This window comes from Myiozetetes cayanensis, unplaced genomic scaffold (genome assembly GCF_022539395.1).
Source record: "Myiozetetes cayanensis isolate MyiCay16 unplaced genomic scaffold, myiCay2020 scf21, whole genome shotgun sequence".
In the NCBI taxonomy this organism is placed as follows: domain Eukaryota; kingdom Metazoa; phylum Chordata; class Aves; order Passeriformes; family Tyrannidae; genus Myiozetetes; species Myiozetetes cayanensis.
The window spans coordinates 7,767,492-7,793,507 of record NW_026087423.1 but is presented as its reverse complement, the minus strand read 5'-3'; the positions used below and the strand labels follow the sequence as shown (position 1 = coordinate 7,793,507).

General features: G+C 46.8%; 1 protein-coding gene across 1 annotated transcript; it reads right to left on the bottom strand.

The window, feature by feature from the left end:
- Positions 1-519: 519 nt before the first annotated feature.
- On the bottom strand, positions 520-25,794 carry NAA25 (N-alpha-acetyltransferase 25, NatB auxiliary subunit). The gene is given in 25 exon segments (XM_050318092.1): positions 520-3,671; positions 3,810-3,956; positions 4,378-4,488; positions 4,706-4,803; positions 5,229-5,294; positions 5,657-5,780; positions 5,975-6,218; positions 6,517-6,642; positions 7,086-7,237; positions 10,788-10,887; positions 11,480-11,552; positions 11,555-11,659; positions 12,383-12,469; positions 12,949-13,156; positions 15,561-15,673; positions 16,385-16,554; positions 16,898-16,987; positions 17,794-17,905; positions 18,373-18,451; positions 18,866-18,973; positions 19,758-19,832; positions 20,355-20,473; positions 22,045-22,183; positions 23,210-23,295; positions 25,692-25,794. Coding segments are annotated over 25 exon segments (2,913 nt in total). The 5' UTR covers positions 25,750-25,794; the 3' UTR covers positions 520-3,548.
- Between the last annotated feature and the right edge of the window lie 222 nt (positions 25,795-26,016).

Here is a 26,016-nt window from a genome sequence, read left to right as displayed (position 1 = left end):
CACGGGCACCTCCCACGGGCCGCCCCGCTCCCCCGGGACAGCCCGCGGGGACGGGGATGCTGCGGCGGAATAAGGACGAGCGAGCGGCTCCCAGCAGCAATTCCACAGGAGAGGAAGGCAGGGAAAGGCAGGAGGCAGGATCTGGCCGCTGATGAGCAGGGAGGGTGTGCGCATCTCTGTGGAGGGCGGGCACTGCCATCGCCCTCTCAGACACGGGTTTGTGTGTGTTATAACCGGGGAAATGTCCTGTACCGAAAGAGCTGCTTGCATTTCAGCCAGCGATGCACAAAGCGTGAGGAGCAGCAGGCTGACAGATCGTCATGTCAGCGCACTGGCACATCCCAGCCCCCGCCCCCGGCAAACATCACTCAGCACAGAGGATCAACCCCCTCTTTGCAGGTAATTCGATCTCCTGCATGTCCTGCACCAGCACAATGTGGCTTCACCCCACGGCTTACAAACATAGTGTAGATGGGCACTTTGATTGCATCCAGACAGAAAAATGAGAGGCAGCAATACTGATTTGTAACGAAACTGACTTTTATATAAATTATAAACCCATCCAGTTTAAAGCAGTTCAGTTGCAGTTGTGTCACTTAAGTCCGTAGAAGGCCGAGGCGTACACATCTCCTACAGTCATAAATTAACAGGAATCGAGGAAGAGAAAGTTCAGATAAGGCTGCAAATACAACAACAACAAAAAAAATCCCTAAAGTTTACTAGCGGTTAAAATAAAGTCATGATTATCAAGGATTGCAAAATATAAATGCAATTTTTGAACAGTTAAAAAGTACAAAAATGATGGGCAACACAAACAAGCATCGTACAGTTTGTCCTGTGTGTAGACAGAGCAGGGTAGGAGATTTCCAACCTTTTATCTACATCAGACACTGATTTTAAGCCGAGAGGAGTTGAGGAAATCTGTAAAAGGATCGTGGCTCATGATCCCAGTAGTACAAAAGCAGTATTTTTTCAGTCTGTAAACAGTAGTCTTGGTAGCTTCTTTAGGTATGTTTTTCAATTCATCACCCAAAAAGAAAAAAAATCCCAAACAAACGAAAACAAACCCTAAGGGTGGAAGAAAGGGAACAGCAGCAATGGGTTATAGCTTGAATTTCTTATCAGGTCCCTGTGGGACACATTCTGGAGGGGAAATGCTCTTTCGTAAGAAATATATAATATATTTAACTGTACACAATTTATAAGGGGAGAGAAATTCTCCCTCAACCAAGCCCCCAGTCAGTCAGTACAGAGTCACTTTTGTACACCACTTCCTCCTAAAGAGAAACTGCAGCTTGGGAAGGGATGGCATCTGATTTTAGAAAACACTGAGTAATCCAAAAAGTCTGTTTGACAAGGTTATCACTCAGCAGTGGCTGGAACTGGGAAGAGGAGAGCAGGTAACACTGAGACAGTCACTGTTCCCCCTGTGCTGCCAGCGCTGGGCTGGGGAGCGAGCCATGGTTCCATCTCCTCCCAGCTGAACACGTGTCCCCACAGCAGTTTCAATTCTGCTTTCCAGGGAGCTGATGCAGAAAACCTTTTTTTAACCCAAGTTCTGCTTTCAGCCCACAGCAGGATTTAAAACTCGGTGGCGTTACCTCACACTTCACTCACGCTGTCACCGCTGCTCACTGACACAACCGGCCGAGTTCAACCTGGGGCAGCAGCAGCGGAAGGAGAGTCCAGGATGGGTCGGCCCCTGGACCGGCCCCTCTGCCTGAAGGCGCTGGGACATCCTTGCATTCAGTGCTGGTGTTTGTGCCAAGCCTCTGGAATTAGCACAGCCTGGGGAGGGAGGGCACAGGGACAGCAGCAGGGACACTTTGCCCCCGTGCTGAGAAGGGCAGTGCCTGGTTTTGGCTCAGGGCTGCTCTGAACTGGCACCACTTTGCACTCACCCTGCACATCTGAAAGCACCAACTTCACTCACCAACCTTGCTTCAGTTTAAGGAGCACACCCTTCTTTCAGAAAAGATATTTCTATACAACATATAAGAGTTCGGTTTTCTTTTTTTTTCCTTTTCTTTTTTTTTTTTCCTTTTTCCAGAAAAGTATTACTATGAAACAGACTGAACACATTTTGGTATTCCTCCAGCCCAGAGCACTTACCAGACATCTTGAGTAAACCATCAGGACATCCATGACAATTTGACAACCTGCAGACATTCCTTTCCCTTTCAGGGTGGGGCAAAGCAAAACTAAATCCAGCAAGAGCAGCTATGGGTCTTTTTTTTTTTTTTTTTAATAGAGGGGATTTATTAAAAAAATAGTCTCATCAACATTCTAGCATTGCTAACAAAACAGAAGAGATGACAAAAGGCAGTCAGCTCTCTCAAAACTTTAAATCTAGACCTTGGATACCTGCTGCTTTAAATCAGATGAGGAATCTGTGGAGTCTGACCTGTCCCTTATTTTGCAGGTACATGAACTTTTTTTTTTGCCTATCACTTTTAGGCTGCATTGCTCCTTTAAGATGAAAAAAACCCAGCAGAAATGCAGATTCTGTGGGAGCAGATGACATGATCACACCTTCTAACAGAAAGCTTACTGAGCCAGCACTGGAATAATCCAAGTTCAACTGCAAAAAGCAAGCTACAGGTGCAAAAAGGGCTCTCAGCCTCATTCCACAGAGGAAGCAAAAGTCACCTCTGCCAACTTAAAACCAAAGCCAACAGGATTTCATTTCTATTAAAATATCGAAGTCTTAAAGTTTCAGTAATCTAAATACACTTTTTAAAAGTCATGACTGTTGCTGTTTTACATTAAACTGACATGATATCAGCAGTGTTGGACTTCACTGCACGTGTTATTATATACAAGGTCTCTGGGTTTGTCTATTTTTTGCTGCAATGCCCATTCCCACCTCCCTCTAAGTTTGCTCCTCGTCACATCTGCAGGTTTTCTGATGTGAGAACAGGGTGTGCACTGGCACCTCCTCCCTCTGCTCTCCCCTCAGAGGAACCAGCTGAGTCCCAGCCCAGGGAGTTTCTCCCAGGTGGCCTCACCTCTCTCCCTGATGGCCCAGCACGTGGAATTCTTTCAGCAGGACCAGGTGCTCTGCAGACAACACAGGCAGCTCCAAACCAGGCTCGTGTCGTTAGAGGCGGCTGAAGGTGAACATCTACAACTCCTGCATTTCTAAGGCAAGGACCATACAAAAATTATAAACACTGCATGGTGATGAAAATACAACTCCTTGGAGAAAGATGCTTTACACTGGATTTCTATTGCTGCTTCTAAAGACCATCTCCAGTTGTTTCTAGAGATCAGAAGGGAAGAAAGTTAATTTTCTCCTGTTGCAATATGCTTATGAACATGTATAAAAAGTGGTCAAACCCCGGTGAAGGGTCCCTGCTTCTCATTTCTGTACAATAATTTAAATCAGCTCAATACATCTGTAATACCTAAAAAAAATTGTTTCATGATTTTAAAAGTCCTTCATGCATTATGAGGAAGTTCTGGATTAAAGTGATGGTGTAGTGGATGTTGCTTCTGTCTGGGACTCTGGTGTCACTCCCCTGTGGAGTCTGTCAAGGATGACTTTCTCAAATCTTTAGTTTTTTAATGGTATCGAGTCTCTTTTTCAGCAGCTCCCCAATTTCCTGAACTGAGTGATGGTAACTGCTCTGGACCTTCCCTTGTACAGTCTTTGTAAACTTTTTTTCTTCCTGCAAAATGCAAAAGAGAAATAAATGAATTCACTCCACAGCAACTGTTTAAATCCCCCCCTTTAAACTTCATCCACCATCTCAAACACTGACAAGAAATTTGTGAGGACCACGGTGGTTACAAAGGGAATCTCTTACCTGTAAATGCAGAGTGTCCTTGAGGGACAGCTCTTCAAGTTTTAGTGCAGTCAGAATTATTTCAAGCCCTTTGATATGATCTATGACATTGGAAGTTAATGTCTGTAGTTCAGTTACATAATCCAGGAAGTGGGTAAATACAGGTGGCTATAAAAACAAATACGTATCTTTAATTTATAAACACATATTAACGTCCATTCTATCTGACAACTCACATTGTACCATCATTCTATCCCTTCTCCCCAAGGCCAAACTGTATTTTAGCTCCCCAGATAAACATTCCCAGCTAACAAGTTTAATGCAGTGCATTCAAGGTCTGTGACACCCCAAACTTCAGTGTTTCCCACTAAAAAGCCATCCCATGATGTCACACGTGCCACATCCCCACCCCATTTCAAACAGCGCTTTTGAAAATCAGCCCTGAGTCACCTTTACCCCACATCACCCCCACAGGGCAGAGGTTCTGAAAAGCAGTTCATGCTCATGTTATCTGTGCTGATTTTTCTTTCAGTGTAAATAAGCTGTGACTGGGGGTGGGGGAGGAAAGAGAGGAATTGTTGGTCTGTACCATTGCTACGCTGCTTTCTTTTTTTTTCTTCTTCTTTTTCTGCAGGTTGGATTTAAAGGGTCGGAGGACACTGTCACAGTAACTCGATACCCACAGGGCAATGGAGATCGTCTGGAAAAAAGGTACAAACGTGTTACAAGTTGCATTTACAGGAGGCTGCTCAACTCATTTCAGTGTTCCTACCGGTAAGACTCACAACAGATGGAATATGCAACAAAATCTCTGCTCTCGTGAGTGACTGAGATCAAACTTTCCCTGTGTTTCAGTCCCAACATTTCTACCCCACCCCTCCAAAATTTCTGGTTTCCAAAAGAAAAAATCAAAATACCTCAACAAAGAAGACTAAATTTTCTAACAGGTTTGGATGAGTTTTCAAGGTGCCATCTCTGACTTCAATCAAATCACCTTTACATTTATTGAACAAATCTGAAAAGAAGAAAGAAGAAGGACAAAGCAGAGCACAATAAATGTGTATTTTCTGTACAGGACATGTCTCAGTGCAGCGAGCAGAGCTGGGAGGGGACTGCCCACTAAGCAGTTAATGAGAAGGTCCAGCTCTCACACTTCCTCTCAACTGTGGTTCACTACAAACACCATCTCCACACCCTTCGTGAGCCCCCAGGGAGACCAGATTTGCCAGACCAGGCTGCAGGGGAAGTGCAGTGACAGGACAGGGGACATTCTGAGCATGCATCAGCTTCAATCACACAAGCCAAGAGCAATCTCAGCCTTCTCAAGCATCTTTCAGAGGGCCTGCAGGTGCATTAACACACTCCCAGCCCTGCAGCACCCTCAGAGGAGCAGGAAGCGCTGCCTTAGCTGCCAGTGTCTGTTCTGGAATTACCATTTACCTGTCAGTCGTTCTACTAAAGACTTGAAACTATTCCCTATTCTTTCCTGGATTTCTGCTGAATCTTCTGCAAAGAAAACAGAAACACAAAATGATAAGCTACAGATTTCTGTATTTTCTGCTTCCAGAAAACCAAGAGACATTTAAATGCAATTCAGTGTCAGCAGTCAAAAGCAAATGCAACTGCTTTCAAAGAGGAGCCAGTATTACATCGACACACGCTGTACAACAACGAAGACTTGCACAAAACGTTAAATGAAGGCACTGGCTCCCAGATAATTCAGTGGCAGACAGAAAATTAACACACAAGTAACAGTTTTGGGTCCACATCATCCAACACCCAGCAGCTTTCAAACCAAACACAGACACATCTCACTCCCTCCCACCCACCCCGGCAATCTGGTGAAACCCCTGCCCCCAAACACTTACCTAAGCCATTGGTATCTAGTTCATAAATATCACTAACAAGATAAAACAAGCTAGTCTGGCACTGACAGCTGCCATTGCTGAAGAAGCCAGCCATTCGGGTGGGAGGAGGGCCAAGGACAGGATACTAGGCAAGAAGCAAAGAAAAAGATAAAGGTGTTGCAGCTTTTCCTCATCCCAAACCCAGAGTCTGGCCCGTGTCCCAGTCAGATTCCCACCCCCCAGACCCAGGGGCAGGTCAGTGCACTGTGCAGCCCGCGGGGTGTTACACGATGCAGCTTCTCCGCTCGCATTCACCAACAGCTTTGGCCTCAGCGGTACCTGAATTTTTTGTTCTAGAAACTTCTTCCCTGAATCCACCGCCGCTTCCAGCTGCTGGAGCAGGGACCTGATGGTGTCAATCCTGGAGGAGACGCCGTTCTCCGCAGTCTTTTCCGAGTTCTTTGGTTGGATGGTGTGGCTCAGAGTAGGGAGGCCGCTCACCAGCCTCAAAGTCAAGGAGCGGATCCGCAACCACAGCGTTTCTTCCTCCAGTGAGAGCTTCCTATGCTCGTCAGAAATGTCCCTAGAGAGAGGCACCAGAGGTTGGCAGGGAAATGCTCCAACTTTGCCCAGCAGCTAAAGCTTCCCTCAGGCACAGACACCTACCCAAAGCTCTCCAATAACGGATGAAGAGGAAGGACTGGCCAGAAATTAAGAAAACTATAAATACATAAAAAGGCAGCGCTGCTAGAAGGGATGGGATGGTGTTTGTTAAGTCTGCGGTCAGCCAGCCCAGGGAACATGAAATTTGGTTGCCCTGGATGGAATTTCTTTGCCATGTGTGTTGTAAGGAAATGGTGTGTGAGGGTATTTCTACTCACCTGTCTTTTGGATCCCAGCTAAACAAGACTGTCAGGTCCCTGTTGTCACGCAAATCTTTCCATGGAATGTCATCCTCCTCTGGGCTCAGACTCATGGACTTTATACTTTCTTCTAAACTGGTTGATCTGGACATGAGAACAAGCATTAAATCAAACATCTGATCGCTGGAAGGAGAAAAGAGCTCACTAACAGCCCATGCTCTGTCCACTGTGCAGCTCTGCTGATGGCAGGAGCGTGGCACACACGTGGCACTGACAAAGGACGTGCAGGGAAAGCAAATTAAAATCACAGATTAAAATCTTACAGTTAGAAAAGACCTCCAAGATCATCAAGCCCAACTTGCCAACTCAGCACCACCACCACGTTCACCACCAAGCCATGTCCTCAAAAGTGCCACATTTACACGTGTTCTGAACGCTTCCAGGGATGTGGTGACTCCACCACTTCCCCAGGCAGAGAGATGTTTCTGCCAGAGCTGCAGAGCAGCTCCTCAAGGCCTCCCTGGGCCCGTGTCCTGCCCATGCACAACCAACCCCCCCAATTTACCCCTGCCAGGGGCTGAACTCACATATTTGCTTCAAGTAAGAGGTCCAACAACATCCGCTCTGTGCGAACTTGGGCGAAGTGAAGGGAAGAGTTCAGCCTGTTCCTGAAGGCGATGAATTCCGGGATCTTCTCGAACGCCCCGTACTTGTAGGCCTGGATGATGTACTCTGAGGTCTGCAGGAGAACACACAGCAGCCCTGGGTTAGTGACTGCCCCAGCTGGGAATAACCACCTTCAACAAGGGCACTGCCAAGAAATGGCATTTCTGGGCATTTCTGCACCCAGAGATCAGGACCTGGCAGGTCCTCAGTCCCTGGGAGAGGTTTGCACTTCTCCAAGTCATCCCCTTTGCTACTGTAGTTTGGGAATGCCCAGATACTCCATGGGCAGTGGGATTTAACAACCCAACCAACACTAATGACATTTAACAACCAAACCAACACTAAGCATCACGTTCCTGTCACCACAGACTGAAGAGATGATTTTGGAAAGCTTTCCCCCCCCTCCTTTTTATTTTTTTTTCCCCCAAATAATTAAATCCTTGCTTCATTACGAGAAATACTTCCAGGCATAAGAAAGATATCCCACGTTTTCTGGAACTCACTTGGATGTGCATCACATATTACCACAACATAGATTTAAAACAAAACAAAACAAAAAAATTACTCACACATTTTTTTAAATTTGTTTTTCTTTTTTATTGGAGTTTTGAATACAGTATCACACAGTGTGTACATGGTACAATACAAACACCAAAGGAAGCTCTCAAGGTCCATGGGATACTTTGCCTCCCCTCTGATGAAATGCAGCAATAAAGGCAGGCAACCAATATTTCACTTCAGTCCAGGCAATCTCCAAAAAGGAGATTTATGTGATGAAGGAGCCCCAAACAAGCACAATGTTATAATGAAAATGTCCAAGTGTAGAGACAGAATGAACTGTTTCTGCTCCCAGCCTTGAGAGGTGGCTGCATTTTTTAGCATCAGAATTACTCCACAAACGAGAAATTCTGGCAAATCAAGCATTTTCTTCTGAACAAGGTTCTGAACTGCACCACGATGAGAGGCACCAAAAAACATCCTCTAGGCAGTTGCCTTTTTTTTTTTTTTAATTATTATTTTCCCCTAAGAAATTTGGTTATTTGCAGTGTGTGAAAAAAAAAAAGATGCCAAATATTCAACAACATACCCTGTGATAACCAGCCTTGCAGAGGTGCTTGTCAGGCTGCAGGACTGGGCTATGGGTGCTAATTCAACTCAGCGGCGTGGATTTTAAATCCCCCCAGGCCGTTGGTGCCGTTTGCCTGCAGTATCTGCACAAATCAGAGACGGACGGACACAAGAGAGTTAAGAGACATTACTTGGGGTTCTGCACACTCGAAGGAGGACTTGAGGAGGATTTTAGTTCTGGCCAAATATAGCAATGCTGCCTCCTCTCTCCTCCCTGTCCTTGGCATCCTGTCCCTGAGAGAAACGCAGCCTTGCACAGCATCCTAACTGGCTGTTCCGTGGGACCCACTCACACAGGATCCACGTCACGCTGTGAGGTTCAGCAAGAAGGAAAATGGATTTATCCAAAGCAATCAGTGTGATTCAGGAGCTCTATTTTTAGGCCAGACCACTCGGTTTCCATCCCACACTTCCTGCTCCAGGCAGAGTCCCACGCACAGCGTTGCACAGGACACAGTCTCTGTGCTGGAAGACACTGCATCTCTCCCAGCAGCCACCCAGGGAGGAGCAGGCAGCACCAGCAATCCTGGGAAAGGGAATTTTAAAGGATAGTCCTCCTTTAACACTGCAGTTAGATGTGGTCGCAGGGCTTGAAGGGCAAGCTGCTGTCAGGACCCTGAGCATGAAAGGGCAACCCCAGCAGCAAAGAAACCGGTGTCAGATCCTGACCTTTTGATACTCAGGATGTGTCTTATGGCAAGGAATCCCTTTCTGCACCCCCTCTCTCGCCACACCATCATCCTCAGGGAAAGGGAGCCTGAGCTGAGCCTTCACCTCCTGCAACTGGCACCTCACACTTGGTTTGAAGGACACTTCCTGTGTGCAAGTACAGCTTCTGAGGCCCTGCCCAACAAAAGGATCTTAGGGACACAACCACTGGAAGTGTCCAGAGCACAGGAGTGATTTGGCTACCTGGGAGCAGCAACAGCTCATGGTCCTTTGGTCGCCACACTCTGTCTCCAAGACAAGACACGATGCGAGCGGGTTCCACAGTCGCATCCTCATCCTGCCATGTGAAGAATTCCAACATTCTTGTGCCCCTACTGCAATTCCCATATTTTAACGTGGTCAGAGGTCAAACTGTTCAGGCAACACCTTTTCAGGATTTCTGGAACACGAGGTGAGCAGCATTTTCCTGCCAACAGCACTTGGAACGCCGCCGTCTTCATCCGTGTGCAGATGTGGAGCTACTGGAGACAACCAGCTCTTCTCTGCCACCAGAACTTCTATCACTGATGCCAAAGAGAATAAGCTGCTTCCCAGGGAACCACATCAGAATTACTTGACTGTTTTCCATGGAAAGATGATTTCTTGATGCTTTCCAACGCAGTGTTCCCAAGCATCCCACAGTTTCTGGGTTCACTTTTCTCACCTGTACCCAGCAGTCGTGTGTTTTTAATCACACCGTTGATTCCAGGGATGCTTTTCATTAACATCCACCAAATGACTTTTAAACAAGACTGAAAAGTTACACCTCACCAAAAAAAAAAAAAAAAAAGCTGCCACTACCAGCAGTAGACACACAGGATAAAATCTGGATCCAGAGCTTCACTCCCAGGAATCCAAAGCCTCTTAGCAAGAGGCATCAATTAAACAACAAGCAAATGAGGGATGCAAAGCAGAGCGAGCTCCCAAGCCATCCTACAGTCCATGTGCTGCTCTGTGCATCCAAGGAAGTCTCTGTGTCAGACACAGGTCACAGGAATTCAGCATCTCCCTTCCAGGCACAGGTAATGGCAACGGGAATCCTGTACATGGGAATCACTTGGGCTGCCAACACAGCAAGGGGAATTCTCAGGGGTTCCTGTGTGAGCATCTTTACTGTTCAGTTCAGACAACCCCTGTGTTTTCATCTGTTGCTGGGGTAGTGGGAAAGCAACCTGTGTGACTGCAGAGCCTTTGGAGCCACCTGCCACTGAACTGCACCTTTGTTTCTTAGGAATTAAAACCCAGTTTCTTCACCTACCTCTCAACAGTGACCAAACTGTACAATAGATACACACAGGGTACATTCCCACTCCCTGGAATGTGGGAGTGCCCAGCACAGCCATCGCTGCTTCAGTGATTGTAACACAGAGGATTCATAATGTGCCATCCCATCCTGAGCCACCACCCCTGGCTGCTCCATGACTTTCCAAAATGCCAGTTTTATGACACCATTTTTTTTTTGTTTTTGCCACACGACATTTCACTCCAATTACTGCATAAAATCACAAACTGTTGATTTAAAAGGAATCATGTCTGGTTTTGTTGAAGAGCATGAAAACTGACTTTAGTAAAAAGAAAGCTAAAGCAAAGCCTCATGTAACAGTAAGTTATGAATTCCTGCAGGAAGAAACACAGGTTGAAGCAACCTTTACTACAAAGTTGTACCTACTATTCCTCCTTGTTATCATGTCATTAACCTGCATTTCCATAAGCCCTTACACAGGGGTCTCTAAGGCTCCTTGACATACTGCCCTGTTACAACGTCCCAGAGGTTTCTTTCAACTTACATCTTTCTGGTTGGAGTGGAAAAACCTGAGTGCAAAGTTGCAGGATTGGGATGCAGCAGCATAATGGCCCAGGGACTCGGCGTAGCGTGTCAGGAGATACCTGCAACAAGCACAGCAACGTCAGCCCCAGCCCCGGAACCCCAACCCCAAACTGCTGCAGCACAGCCCAGCTTTCAGGGGAACTGTGGAGAGTTAACAGCATTCACACTGACAACTTCCATGTTCGAGTTTAGGTTTGAAAAGTAGAGGAAGGAATTTTTAATTTTTTTAAAATAGTATGTGAGGGGTTGGAGTTCCTCCATCCACCTCAAGTGTGGCAAGAGCTTTACTCAGATGGCCCCAGAAGCACCACCCAAGGCCATCTGGTGTGTTTGCTTTAACTAGTGCTCCCAAGCTTTCCTGAGCAACACCACCAGCTGGAACACCAAGCTGTGACTGGCATCAAGATAGATGTTTCACAAATTTCCTCCAGATTAGTTAATACTTAGTTAATTCTCTGAACATCCAACACAGGAAAGACGCTCCACGAACAGGGGAGTGGATGTGTCTCAAAATCCCCCAAACGCTTTCACAGAGCGTATACGAAAAGCTGACAATCTGCTCGGTTTTGGGTGGCAGAGCAAAGTGCAGGTCTCAGGAGGGGTTCTGAGGGGCAGCAGCAGCAGGGATTATTCTCAGTATGTACCACCCACCCGATGGTGTCGTGCTGGATGTGCTTGGCATCGAGGCTGGAGTAGAGCTCAGCCACAGGTTCGAACGCCCCAGCCGGCAGTAGATCCGGATGAGCAGCAGCTTAAATTGAGCATTGGAAGGACTGTGAGCCAACCCCTCCTCCAGGAGAGTCAGGCACTGCCACACAGCTGCCTCTTCACCTGCAGACACACAGAACACAGGTGTGAGCAGAGAGAGGCACCCAACAGCCCTCAGCACAGTTCCCTCTGGGACTGGAGCTACACATGTCCCCAAAGGGTGCCAGGGATTTCCCTGTGCAGATGGCACAATGTAACACCTGCTCCAGCACCACTGCTGCTCCCTGAGGGAATGGGGGAGGAGTAATTCCTCACAGGGAATACCCAGCTCACATCTGCACAGAGCACAGCCCTCACACTGAGCCCACTGCAGGCAAAGTGGCCTTCCCTGATGGATCCTGGACTGTTTGGGAGTTCTGGTTTACACACACAGAGCAATCCCAAGCATTATGCAAAAGAGCCAGGAATTCAAGAGCCCACGTCTACCAGTGACGTGTCAGGAACCTGACCATGGATTTACTCAGGTTAAAGATTAAATCTTCCTTGGGAAAGACAAAGGCATTACAGAGAACTACATGGAATATAAACAGTGCCCATGGACATCCACTACTGGACACCGTGGGATTAAGAGACACAAAGAACAGTGTGGAGTAGAGGAATTAAATCCCTTTCTTTACAGGTCAGTGAACAGGTCAAACACCAGCTGAACAGGGACTCCTGAAATACCTCATATTGCCAAAAACAACCCAGAAAGCTACAGGCCATGCCAGGAACTCACTGCCCACAGGGACACAGTTCCCCCCCCAACCAACCAGGGATTAGCAGGGCACAATTTTGGGAACGTACCTTCCAGCCACAGATCAAGCAGCAGGTGAACTGCAAGCAGGCAGTAGTAATCTGAAAACTGCAATTCAGTTTTTAAACAAGATTTCCCTAAAAAGAAAAAAGAAAGTTACCCCTGAATTACTAACAGTGCTGTCAGCTGATCTCACAGGCAGAGTTGTCAAGTGATACATCCATACATGTGGATTATAACCCCAGTTTAATTTATAAAATCAGAATCAGAAGTGTCTTAAAAACTCCATCAACTTCATACACGCTGCATTTGTGCATCACTGAGTGGATTTTGGGGCACTTCACACATTAAATCTGCTGGAAGAAGAAAAGACTCTCCCACAACTGCAAGATTAGCAAATTAATACTCCCAGCCCAGGTACTTGTTCTGTGCACACCAGTGACAAAGCCTGGCTTTTACAAAGTAAAATCCACCCCGGAAAGTCTGGTTTATCTTTAAAATGCACAGCTGAAAATTAAGAAAAAACTAAAGGAAATTCAGGTTCAGCTGAGGCTATAAAGGTAAGGTAAGTGTTCCCAGCACGGAGCTGCACGATCAGGTTACGGATTTTCCTCACCGAACTCCAACCCGTGGCGGTATCTGAACATCAGCTCCCGCACCACCGTCAGCTTCTCCTTCTTGTCCATGGCGTGGTAGATGCCCAGGAGCCTGGAGAGCTGCACCACACACAGGTGCTGCTGCAGGGCCTTGATGTCCCCGGGAAGGGCCACCTCGTTCTCGGCCGCCGCTGACAGGGGGATCACCTCCAGCAGCTGCCGGATGAACTGGGGCACAAACACCGCGCTTCAATCCCCAGGGCAAAGCACAACTTCCCACCCTCCAACCAGGCCAAAAGAGCAAGGTGGAAACACGGGATCAGTCACATCAGTGATGCTCTGAACAGCAAACTATTCACGCTCCTCAGCCACAGAAATGAGGTCCTGGCCCCCAAACACCACAAACAGCAGGCAGAGGGCAACAGTGCTTAAAAAAAACCCCAAACTATAACCTCAAAATGGAGTTAAAACAGCAGCAGCTGAACTGTTCAGGACAATTTTAAGCATTTCTTAAGAAAGTGTATCTAATTTGGAGCATTAAACTGAACGAAGATTTCTACTGCTCCATGTGAATGATGTATCAATATCGACCTTGATGTCACATTGAGTCAGTGGTTAAAGATACTTAACTTTGCTGGTTTTTAATTCTTGAGCACACAGCTCTAGTTGCAGTCAATAGTTTTTATTAAGTTTCATCAAACAGATGGAAGAAAAAAAGAAAATCAGGGGCAGGTTTCCAATGCATTGACACACCAGGGAGTTCAAGCACCTGTTAACACTCTCAGTAATAACAGATGCAATTAAAATAATTAGCTGCTGAAAGGCCTCACAGCACACTTCCAGGCAAGCTCGTGGTTTTGCACGAGCTGTTACATTTTCCCTCAGCTCTGAAGTAATGTGAGGTCATCAGCTTTGATTAATGACTTCTTGCTTGAATTAAACTGTCAGGAAAGCAGCCTCTAATTGTTTGCAGTTTTAATGGGAGACAGAAGAGTCCTCCCAGCACACAGAGCCAAGGGCTGGACACCAGTTTCTTATTGTGAACGCTGCTGGATTTTAGGGCAAATTTAAAACTGAGTTAAAGCCAAAGAATTCAGCTTTACTGCACTTGGTATTGACACTCAGGAACTGCATCAAATGAAAGCCTGAGGCCAAAAGCTCCACACCAGGCACCACACACACCAATTCCAGTTTTCCCACAGAACAGGCTGGAGATTGTTGACAGATCTTTGCAGTTTGAGGGTTTGCCAAGCTGAGCAAGGTCAACCACATCACTTGGCTCTACACTCCAATTCACACCTCTGGGAAGTCAAGACTGATGTCATGACCATTGTTTCTGGAATATCTCACATGTCAGTGGCCCAGCAAGATCTCCACCTTCCCAGCTACTGAACTGTAACTGTAATTTCAGAACTCATCAGCACTTCAGCACCACAAAACCTCCTCAGCTACTCGTGCCCTTGACCGAGTTAAACTGCTGCAGATGCTGCTTTAGAGACAGCCAGAGAACAACCAAACACTGGGAAAACCTTCCAATCCATCAGTTTGACACAATATAGATTCCAGAATTTACTCAGTAAATCAGCAGCAGTTTTAAGGCCAGACAGAAAGTTTTAGAGAACTTATTCAAAGTCGTGGTTTTACAAGCACTGGGACAAAACTGTGGCCTGAACCACTACTGAATATCATTCTTTCCACTCCTGGTTTAGAGTTTGTTTCCTGGAAAGTTAGAATTAAACCTGATCAGTAATTCAGGGTTACCTGGCAATAGCATCACCATTTCCAGAACCAGGAGTTAAATATCCTTCGGACCAAACCTCTCCCCAGTGGGGTAAAACCCCACACCTTTAAACACAAAACATCAGCAGCCATCCACCCACGCCAGGCCCACCTTGTCATCAGCAGCGTGGCTGTGGGAAGAGCTGGATCAGCACTCCAAAAACATTGCCATAAACTAAAGAACCACCTTATCTACACTCTGTTTACCAACACTTTCTCCCAGCCCGTGGCTGATCCCGGATTCCCTGCCCTCCCCAGCGCTGATCCCTGCACACAATGGCCCAGACAAACACTGGGATGAGTGACAGGATTCCCAGCTGCTGAAGTCATTCAGGGCTGCTCATGACTCTGCACAAACGGGCTTTTCAGTCCCAGGGAGCTGTTTGAGAGAGAGATTCTGGAAAAAACTGCCAGAGGTCTCTCCATCAGCCCTCAAGCAGCATCAATGTGTCCATTCTTTGGCACTGCCAGAGCCAAGCAAAGCATCTCTGGGACACCCTCCCTGCACGGGGTGAGGGAGCAGCTTTTTCCCCACTAAACAGATAAGTTTGAGGCTCAAAGCCTGACACCTGACACCTTGAAATGGTAATAAAAATGCCAGAGGAATACAAGATCTGAGACTCTGCAGGATCAAACTCAGCTTTAAACCTCCAGCAAAAATCCTCTGAACGAAACCTGCTCAGCGTTCAGATGTTCACAGCATTTTCTACAGCACAAAGAGCTCTCTGAATTTCAAACAGAAAGGAAAAATTTGATGTTGCCAGTCTTTCCATAAGATCCACAGGTATTTTAAGATAAAACACCAGAGTGCAAATGTGCACTGCAGTTCCTGCCACGCTTTATCTTTCCTTACCTTTGAGTATTGGCTGGGTGGGAGGAGATCCACAAATACTTTGAGATCAGTAAAACAGCAGGGCTTGTCCCCAAATTTTTTGAAGTATTGGAACATCAGCTCTTCTGGATCACCTAGGGGAAAGCCCAGTCCATCTTTTTAACACGCTCCAGTATGAGTTGAATCTGTAAAATCACTCTGAGAAATCTCTTCACCCTTTTTTCCCCCCCGCCCTTCAAGATTACAGAGTGATTTAGGAAACAGAGCTGCAGATTTTAACAGAGGCTCAATGTCTCTGGTAACCAAGGACACAAAAAAAACCACCCCAAGAGCTTCATTCAGGCTCCTCTGGCAGATAAGTGCTCAGCAATACAGGAATGCACACCCAGCCCCTGCTTATCTAACCACAATTTATTTTTGGATGGAAACACAAAAAGAACTGCTAAGGAGCACAGATGTTGCTCTAATCACGTTCTCTTTCACTGATTCCCTAAATGCCACTTTTAAATGCGAGATTTTAAAAAGCAAACCCAAAAAACTTAAATTAACACTCCATCCCCCCCCTGCAAAAGCTGCAGCATTGACAGCTGGACTTTGCAAAGAGCAGAGCAGCAGAGCACAGTGTCAGTGAGTGCTCCCAGATCCCAGAGGTCCTCAACACTTCCCTGCTGGCTTTTCCAAGCCTGGACTAGTCTGAACTACCTGCCTCTCTTCAGGGCTCATCAAAATCCTTTACACAGAGAACAGCAGGTATGCTTTCGTCACAGACATTGTGTTTAACTCCGTGTTCCAGGTTTTTCTTCCCTCTCCAAAAGCTGGATTCCTCCCCCAGCCGTGGCTCTCACCTAGTTTATACTCATCATTGCAGCCTCTGTGTCTCAGGCGCCGGATCAGCTCCAGTTTGGCTAAATATGGTCCCCGCAGCGGCCGCGAGCTCTTGGACTCCTCCGTGATCCTCTCCTCTATGAACTCCACAGCTTGTTCCACAGAGCAGTGCACCTCTCCTTCCAGAGAGCTGGGAATTACACACAAAAGCTTCTTGGATTTTTCCCAGCGTGAGGGCACGGATAACACACGCTCAGCACTCCCAGGGACACCCGTAAGGAAATCTAAAATCCACTAAATCCATCACCACGGAAAAGATGAACTGGAGGAGTTCTACAGTGCACAAACAGCTGTTTCCAATAATTGCCAGACTCCAGATAAAAGCAAGGAGAACACAGGAAACAAAGCAAGGGAAACACATCATTTGGGGGGTGATGCCGAGAAAAACTGAATATACTGACAGGAACAATTCACTGTAGCACAAAGGGCAAACAAAACCACAGCAAAACTGGCAACTTAAACTGGCAACTTACTGCTCTTCCTCTGCTGGAGGTGCCCAGGACTCATCAATGAGTTGAAACACGGAATCAAAGTAAGTTATGTAAAACTGCCAATCATCTGAGCTGAAACAAAAATCAGGCACAGGACAAAATTTAGGGAATTGCTAAAAGAAGAACTCACAGCTAGAACTGCATTCCTTGCCAAGATAAACTTCAGGAATGGCACATCATCATATTACAGGAAAACCCAACTGCAATAATAAAATAATTTCTCCTCCAAAAGGTCTAACATCCTAAGAACTCCATCATCCTGAACTTCTTGAAATGTGTTAAAGGAAACCATTTCAATACAAAATTAAGGCAAGCTATAAACTCTCCTCCTCACATTTACATTCCACAGCTCAGCAACATCCCCATGAAATGCAAAGGCAGAAGTTTCTCTTCTGTATTTAACTTAGATCTAAGATGAGGGCAGAGCTAAATTCCAAAAGCAAACAACACATCTCTCCTGACACTTCTGAGAGAGATCTGATCAGACTGGAATGTTCTGTCTCCTGGTGCATCTGTTCCAAGCACCACATGCATTTCTCACTGTGAAGTGAGAGAAATGAAGTTACAGAAAATGCAATGTAAATGCAGTTCTCCTCCTCTCAGTCAAAGTCAGAGCTGGACAAGGAGAAATAAGGAGCTAACAACACTTTATTGCATTAATGTGTTGCTAAATCCTGCTTGAAAAAGCAGCACCTACAGCTCTGTGCCCTTCAACATTCCACCCCGCCACCCTTCTCCTCAGGCTTTGGGGCACAAAGCTTGGAGATCCTCCCATATTCTTCTGGTTCACCCCCACAAAGCCACTGAACAAGGCAATCCACAACCAAGCAGGGCTTTCTCATCCACGTTTTGGCAGGGCTGCAGCAGCACCCCCTCACTTTTTGAGCAGCAGCCTCCTGGACAGCGCGTTGCACTCGGGCCACCGCCGGAGCTTCTTGTACATGGCCATGCACTTGTTCTCCCGGCTCTGCAGCTCGCTGGTCAGCTTGTCTGCACCACAAACACAGGGGAACCTCATGTCAGCGCTGCTCTCCTGCTCTGCCTGCTGCAGAAACTTCTTATTATAGCCCAGCATGCAAAACAGTGGAAGAGAGCAGGAGAGAGGACACAGGGAGAGAGATTTCCTATGGAAACTGTCACATCCCAGCTCCTTCAAACTCCATGTCAATCCTCAGAAAGGGTATTAGAAACTTCATTTTTTTCTTTTAAATGGCAGCTAAAACAAAGCAGCATAATCTCAATTTACTACAGCAATATCCATCACTGAATCATGTTTAAATTTCTTAACAGGTGTGTAACACCAGGTGGCACAAACACCTCCAGAGTTTGCACCCAGGTCTGAAATCGGTGCTAAGTCAGGCTTGCTAAAATATTACTATATTTTTCTGGAAGCACTGGGCAAGTCTGAAGCAAAGGAGAACTCTGTGTCCTCCACATAGCTCTGATTAATAAATTACCTCCCAGTTTTCCTCTCACAACGTCCAAGGCTTCCTTGTACTTCTCCAGACGTTCCAGAATCATGTAGTACAGCTCGACCTTAAAGAGAAAGATTAGACTGCAGTGAAATTTGCTGGGAAATCCACACACAGGTGTGCCAAAAAAAAATAGGAGACACCAGGCCTGCAAAGGTTATCTTTAGCATCCCAAAGCGTGGAGCACTCCAAAATGTAGGTCTTTTTTCCGTTCTTAGTCCTCAGGTTTTTCTTGGGGCCTCCCACGGAGCAAAGCACTTCATCAGTCAAATGAAATGCCAAAAATCTGCCTTGGCCACACAGTTCCAAATCCCTCTTAACCCCCTGCTCTTGGTTTTCCTTCTGTCCCACTCCAGCCACATTTATTTCCAGAATACTACCGATTATTATCTTGGAAAAGTGTTAAAATAATCATCTTCCCAGTGCATTGCTTGTCTCAACAAAGCTCAAATGCAGCCAAAAGTATCCCAAGCCTTACTTCAGCCTCAGCTTCAATCTTATCCTCCTTCACCATTTTTTCCACCATTCTCTCAGCCAGTGGCAAAAACATGGTCTTGGAGAGGTTTTCATCCTGTGCTGAGATGGACTGAGGGAGAGAAGGATTATTGGAACAGCTCAGTAACTTTTTGTCTTGTCCCACCCACTGCTTTTTTCACTTTGGAAGAATTAAAAAAAAAACCAACTCAAGTGTTTCAAAACCCCCTCCTCAACCACCCACCCAGAGCTGCCACCTGTGACCTGCAGGGTGCAGCTGCTCAGGGAACAGGGGCAGTAAACCCAGTGATACACAGAAAAGCTCATTTTTGATTATATTGACCAGAGATTTGCACATCTGAGCACACAACACTCATGGTAAAAACACACGGAGCCAGAACATATCTGTGTGTTCCACAGCACAGCACTCTGGAGATTGTGATTAATGCCCCTCCCGCTTATTTTTTGCTTGATTTGGTGTCTGATGAGTGCCCAAATCTCTGTCTCAACCAAGAGCAGCACAGCTGATCTGTGTCTACTCCTGCAGACTCTGCCAAGTCCAGAGCTCTCATCTTTTCCCTCCAAGAGCCTTTACCATTTCATTAGAGAGGAACAGTTCTGACTGAGAAACTGCAGATATTTGAGCATTTATTCATTATCTCTCCACTAAAATGACAGTGAGATATTAGTCCAGATCAGAGAATAATTCAGTTGTATAAACATGGTAAGGCAAGAGCTAAATTGCATTATAAAAACACTTCAGCATTCATCTTGGACCACAGAAATAGTGCTACTAAAGCACCCAGGAACAGGTCAAACACTATTTCACTTAAAATAATCTCTGATGTTTTCACTCAGAACATTTCTGTATCAGACAAACTCAACACTGCACACACCTGCATGATCAGGCTCATCACAGACCAGAAATAGTAGGGATTTTTGGGTACAATCTTATAAAGTGCCATTCCAGCCTGAAAAACAGAAGCCAAAAGTTTCATCATTCCTGAAATATCTTTCTTTCCAAGCTCTCATGACAGACAGCAATGATGGCAGTGAGAACACAGAATTAGCAATTAGTGCTCTTTAGTTTTTCTTCCCTGAATTCCTCCAATAGTTGTATGTGGGGTGCCAGACTAAGAGCATGGGCAGGATTAACTCTTCCCAAAGAACAGAGAACTAAGGAGGAAATCAAGTGTGAAAACATGGATCAGATCTTGCTCTGTATTTTTATCTGTTCCAGAATTCCTTATAATACACTGCCAGCACAGACCAGTTCAAGGCACAGCTTTAAGGAAAAAAAGCTTTTCCCTTTAGACAACCCAACCCCTAAAAATGGAGTTTTAAGCCTTTCTGTAAAAACCAACACAGAGTTCAACTTCTGCACTAACCAAGCTCAGCTTGTGGAAGATTCCTTGTAACATGACAAGGCACTGACAGTAGGAAATACAGAAAAATACACCTTCAAGTAGCCAAACCCCAATTGCTGCTCATACCTGTTGCATCTTCTTGTACTCCCCAACCCTGGCATAGGCCATGAAGAGGTGAGAGTGATACTCCTCACTGTTGGGAACCTTCTTTACAGCTGCCTCGTACAGTTTAGTCACCAGCTCAGCTAAATCAAAACCAGATGCTTGAGTTAAGACAAATTTGGGAATATATTAAAGCACAGCTGCCCAGAGAGCATCAGTGGTGCTCTGAAATCACCCTCATTACACCCAGCAGCCACAGAAATGGTGCCTTGGCCCCCAAGGCACTACAAACTGCAGGCAAAGGAGAAAAGTGCTTAAAAAAATCCCCAAACCAACCTCAAAATGGAGTTAAATCAAAATGGAACTAAACAGCAACATCTGAACTGTTCAGTTCAGAATTTTAAGTCTTTTTCTTAACAAAGTTTATCTAATTTGGAGCACTAAACTGAATGAAGATTACAACTGCTCCATGTGAAGAATTATGTATCAAACCCAACGTTTTCAGAGCCTGATATCAAACTAATTATTCCTATCCCAGTTTGACTTATATTAATTACATCCTGTTACTTCCCAATTGCCTATTTCAGTTTCTAAACAATTATTTCACTCTATGCTTTCGATAATAGGTCTATCATGACAAAATACTTCTGATATTATAATATGCAAGACTTTGTTACATCTTCATCCCTCCACATTTTTTTCTTACATGTAAAACTGTAGCTCGGTGTAGTATTGGAAAACCGAAAGTAATTTTAATTTCATAGTTTAGAAATACTCTATAACAGATATAAACTATCTAATTCCAATTTCCTTGCAGGACCAGAAGTGCCTCACACCCTCAAGTTCCCGAGTTAGAAACCTAAAAGTTATAAAGCTCAGCTTGTTTGGTATCACAGAAGGGCTCTTGGCATTCACAGGGGTTTCTGCTGAAGTCACAAACACACACAGAAATTCAGTGTTATTTAAGAAATGATGCTTCAGCTCCACAAACAAACTGGGAGAGCAGCAGCAACTGCAGACTGACACCAAACACCCATTTCTGCAGGAGCTGTTTCACCCCATGCTCATTTCTCCAGCAGTTCAACAACAAATATTGGCACCAACACCACCCCACGAGGAGCTGCCAGAGACAACAAGTGTTCAGAGCTGCACATAAGCAGGATATAAGGTCTGGCTTCTCTCAGAAAAGCACATGAAGCTTTACTCCATCACTCCAACAGTCATGGTTTAGGACTCTGAAAGCACAGAATCACTGTGGGGAACCAGACTGAAAAGCTGCTGTGGTCACACTGGGAGGGCAGGGTTTCCCTCCTGTTTCTCACCCAAATTCCTGAGCCTGAACCCCTCGACTACAACACAGCACCAAACACACTGCAAAACACAGCCCACTGATTTGCAATCTCTGCCACATCTACTGACAACAAATTCCAACGGTTTCATTAACAAAAAGTGAACTCACCGGCTGCTGGATGATTATCAACCTGCTTCATTTAGGAACTGTTACACAATCATGTTAATGAGCAGCCTGAACAAGGTTTTTTTAGCTTTATGGAGATCATTGGAGCCTTACAGGCATCATTTACATTCTCTGAGTCCCTTGTAGCCCCTCATATACACAATGATTTTGCACGTTTCCCACCACAGTGGGTCCCACAAACTTCTGGGAGAATGTAAATAATTGAGATTTTTAAGGGAGGCAAAGGAACAAACTCACGTCGGTGCATTTCCCGGTACAGGATGGTCAGTGCCTGCAAGGAATTATCATCTGTGGGCTCAAGTGCTGCTACTTCTTGTGCCAGAGCATAGGCTTCATCCTGCTTGCCGGTCCTCTGCAAGCCAATGGCCTTCAGAACCTGTGGACACAACACGGGCAGCTCTCAGGATCTGAAATTACCGGTGGAAATCCTCTCATTCCTCCTCAGGCTCTGCCCAAACACCTCGTCCCCTCTACAGAACTTCAGGTTTTTATTAAGCTTCTAACCCAGATGGCTGGAAAGGAAAAACTCCCAAATCCAGGCTGCGTCAGAGAGGGGGATCTGATTCCCTAACAAGTATCCAGGCTGCTCCAGCATCAGCTGCCACTGGGTTTTCTCTCCCTGCAGGCTGAAAAGGGGCCAGTCCTGCCCATTTTCATTTGTTTCTTTTCAATAACTGGCCAGAGGGAAGTGACATAAATGAGATTCAGGTCAATGACACTCTCTGCAGCTTGGGAAGCTTTCAGAATGTAGAAGTGGTGTGACCTGGAGAGGGAAACCCCCCGAGAAACGAGGAAAGTAGAAAGAGAGTCACATGTTTGGAAAAGTGAAGGACAGAAGTGCCTTCCCTTCACCAGGGGCACTGCAAGGAGGGAGAGGACAAGAAGCAGAAGAGCAAATGCCTGCAAAATTATGGAATCACAGAATCCCAGAATGGCTTGGGTAGGAGGGACCTTAAAGCTGCCTGGGCAGGGACACCTTCCACTATCCCAGGTTGCTCCAAGCCTCGTCCATCCTGGCCTTGGACGCTCCAGGGATGGGGCAGCCACAGCTTCTCTGGGCAGCCTGTTCAGTTGTTGTGTTTTACTGAAACTCCACCGCCCAGGAGATGTTTTGGTCCAAGCTCCCACAGAAAAGCGTCCCAACCTGAGGTCTCAAGGAAGCATTTCTGAGGCCCAGCCCATGTGCCAAAGCTGTTTGGGGTGGTGCTGACAGAGCCAGACAATGAGCTCGGGTGTAACCAGTGCTGTCACCACCCAGAGGATCTGTACAAGTGTTCAGGCACACAAGACAAGTGGATTAGGACACAGATATTCCAGAGGGTTCAGAAGACACTGGACTCTGGAAGATCACAGTGAAACACCTCAGACAGGAACGAGGTGGGTGCCCCCCAGCCACACTTACCTTGGCACAGTGAAGGTCCTTGTGCTTTTTGAGCAGTTTATCCGCTTGCTGGATTGCCATTTTATTATTGCCATTATCCAGGTAATCTGCACAGGAACAACACAGCCAGTGTTACACACAGCACACACAAAGGCCACTCTGCAAAAGCCATCTCCAGTTTTACCCTCTGCTCTTACACCAGGAGCACAAACCACCTTTTCCTGGTACAATTACTCCTAAGCCCAACATGTCACTTTGTGGGTGAAGGATTCATCTCACCGTGCTGGTTTTAGTCATCCAAACAAACAAGCTTTTGTAATTACTCCCCAGGGATCATGACAGCAACAAAAGAGACACATAATAGAGAGGATTCTGCAGCAACAGCTCTTTGCTGGCAATGCAGGAAAAGGAGAAATTAATTGGGTGTGCCTTTGGGAGACTTTCAGTGACTTTAACAGGCAGGAGGTTACAAACTTAACACACCCTATGAAAGTGTTCACTGAGAACTTCTTGTCCACACCATCCGTCCTCCAGGCAAAAGCAAACCTGTCCCCTCAGCAGATTGCTTCTGAAGACTTACAACTGTGAAGCAGCAACATTTCCCTGGGGACATCCCACCATCCAGTGAAACCTCACCTGCAAAAACCCACCTCGAGACCATTTTCTCCTTTTTAGCTCAGAATTATAATTTTCAGTTTGATCATCATGTTATTAGATAATTACAAACAAGGATAGATCAGGACATGACCCTTGTGTGCTTCCCTTCCCTCAAAAATTCCCAAATCAAAAGCCAGCTTAGCTGCCCCTCCTGCGCCCAGGGAAGGGTCTGCTCACACTGCTGTGGCCAAACTATCAGCAGAGCTCATTCCAGTTCACTGGAATTACATCACACACCTTTTCCTCCTCAACACTGTTGCTCTCATTACAGAGAGACAGAACTCTTTTACTGAGTAAAAAGGTGACCTTTGGTGATTCCTGGGCACATGGTACAAACTGTGCATCTCTGCTAATGAGATTTATATTCGGCAGCTCCCACATTATTTCCATGGCCAATGTGTGCTGCAGATTTACAGCCGAGCTGATTGGGCTCCTGAGACCATGCAGAGCAACCCCTCAAACGAGGCAGCACCTCCACACTCCCCAAAACTAAACACTGCTGCACAAAACCCAGTCTGAAGTCACGACACTTTGTCTTCACGTGGGTGTTTTAACTCAGGAGAACCCGTGTATCACCTAGAACATTAAACTTAAGGAGGGATTTCTTGGTGAAGAGGCTTCGAAAGTGTGCAACAGAACATCAGAAACTCTGATTTAAGGATCTGTGTCACACAATTCACTGACACACAAACTACCCACCGCTGTCTGAGGTTGCTGAACATCTCAGCTTTGGGTCTCTCAAAGTAAATCAAATAACCCACAAACCTCCCCAAAGTGCAGCACGAAGAGACTGAGTATTGCTAATAAGTCAGTTTGCTGGAAGCCAGAGTAGGTGGCACATTCCAAAGGAACTAAAGGAAAATAAACTCCAGCCCGCATCAGTGGCAGGTCTGTAGGTGGGAACGTTCAGAGTCTGGAAATGCAACACCTGAACCTTCAGGTGAAGGGAGAAGGAGCCCAGATGAAAGATAAGCAGAGCTGTCGAGGAACTCTGGGGAACCACAGCACAAAGTGAAAACACTGGTTTAAATCAAGAGCCCAGACCTCGGCTGACGATCCGGGGAAGTTGTGTATTTACATCTTTAAGGACACACACTTTATTCTGGGTTCTGCGGCACCACAGCCCTCAATTCAAACCTCGCACTGCAGATAAACCTTTCCAGAACGAGCAGAAAGAGGTTCTAAAGCTCTCTCCCTGAAAGCCCCACTCTCCGAAACGAACCCAAACGAGACACTCAACATCACCTGCCTCGACAACCCGGCTGAATTCACCCGGATTTTTCCACGAGCACCGCTTCTCACCCGGCTCATAACAACGCAGATAACCCCGCACGCCAACAAAACCGGCAATCACAGCGCGGGCAAGCAAAACTAAAGGACTTAAAAACCGTAACATAAAGACAAACCGCGGCGAAGTTAAAACACTTTTAACCGAACAAAAAAAAAAAAAAAAAACCCCCACCAAAACTCCCTCTCCCCTCAACCCCACCGTGAGGGTAGGGGGGGGAGACGCAGAGCCCGGACCGCACCATCCCGACACGGCTAAACCCTCCATCGCTTTTCTTTTTAGGGTAGAAAAAAACCAGCGCAGCCCGCGGACGCGGGTTTTCCTCCCCTCTCTCCCCCATCATTATCCGCCTGGGGAGACAGCGCTGCCTCCACCCTCAGAAACGCGCGGCGACCGCAAGCCCGACTCCTGAGGGGAGGGGGACCCACGGGGAGATCCCCTCCCGCCAGGGGCCGCACCCCGAGCCCCGGGCTCCCGCCGCCCCGGTAGGGCGGCGGGAGCCCGGGGGGCTCGGGGGTTGCGGCGTTAGGACCACGGAGGGTGCCGCGGGGGCCGTACCGTAGATGGGCCGCAGGCGGCGGTCGTTGGGGTCCTGCACATGGCCCCGCGCCGCCATGATGAGAGCGCAGAACGCAGCGCGCAGGCGCGGCGGGGGCGGGCACGGTGTGAGGAGAGGGGGGGAGAGAGGAGGCGGGACACGGTGTGGGGTTGGGAAGAGATCCCCCCGGGATTGGAGAGGGGATTGGGGGGTAATAGGGTTTGGGGATACCTGCGGCGATGCTGGGAGGGGTTTGGGGATAGCCGTGAGAGGTTGGGGGGGCGCCGGTGACGACGCGGAGGTGCCGGGAGCGGCCGCCCGGGGCTGGGCTTGGGGGCGCCCGCC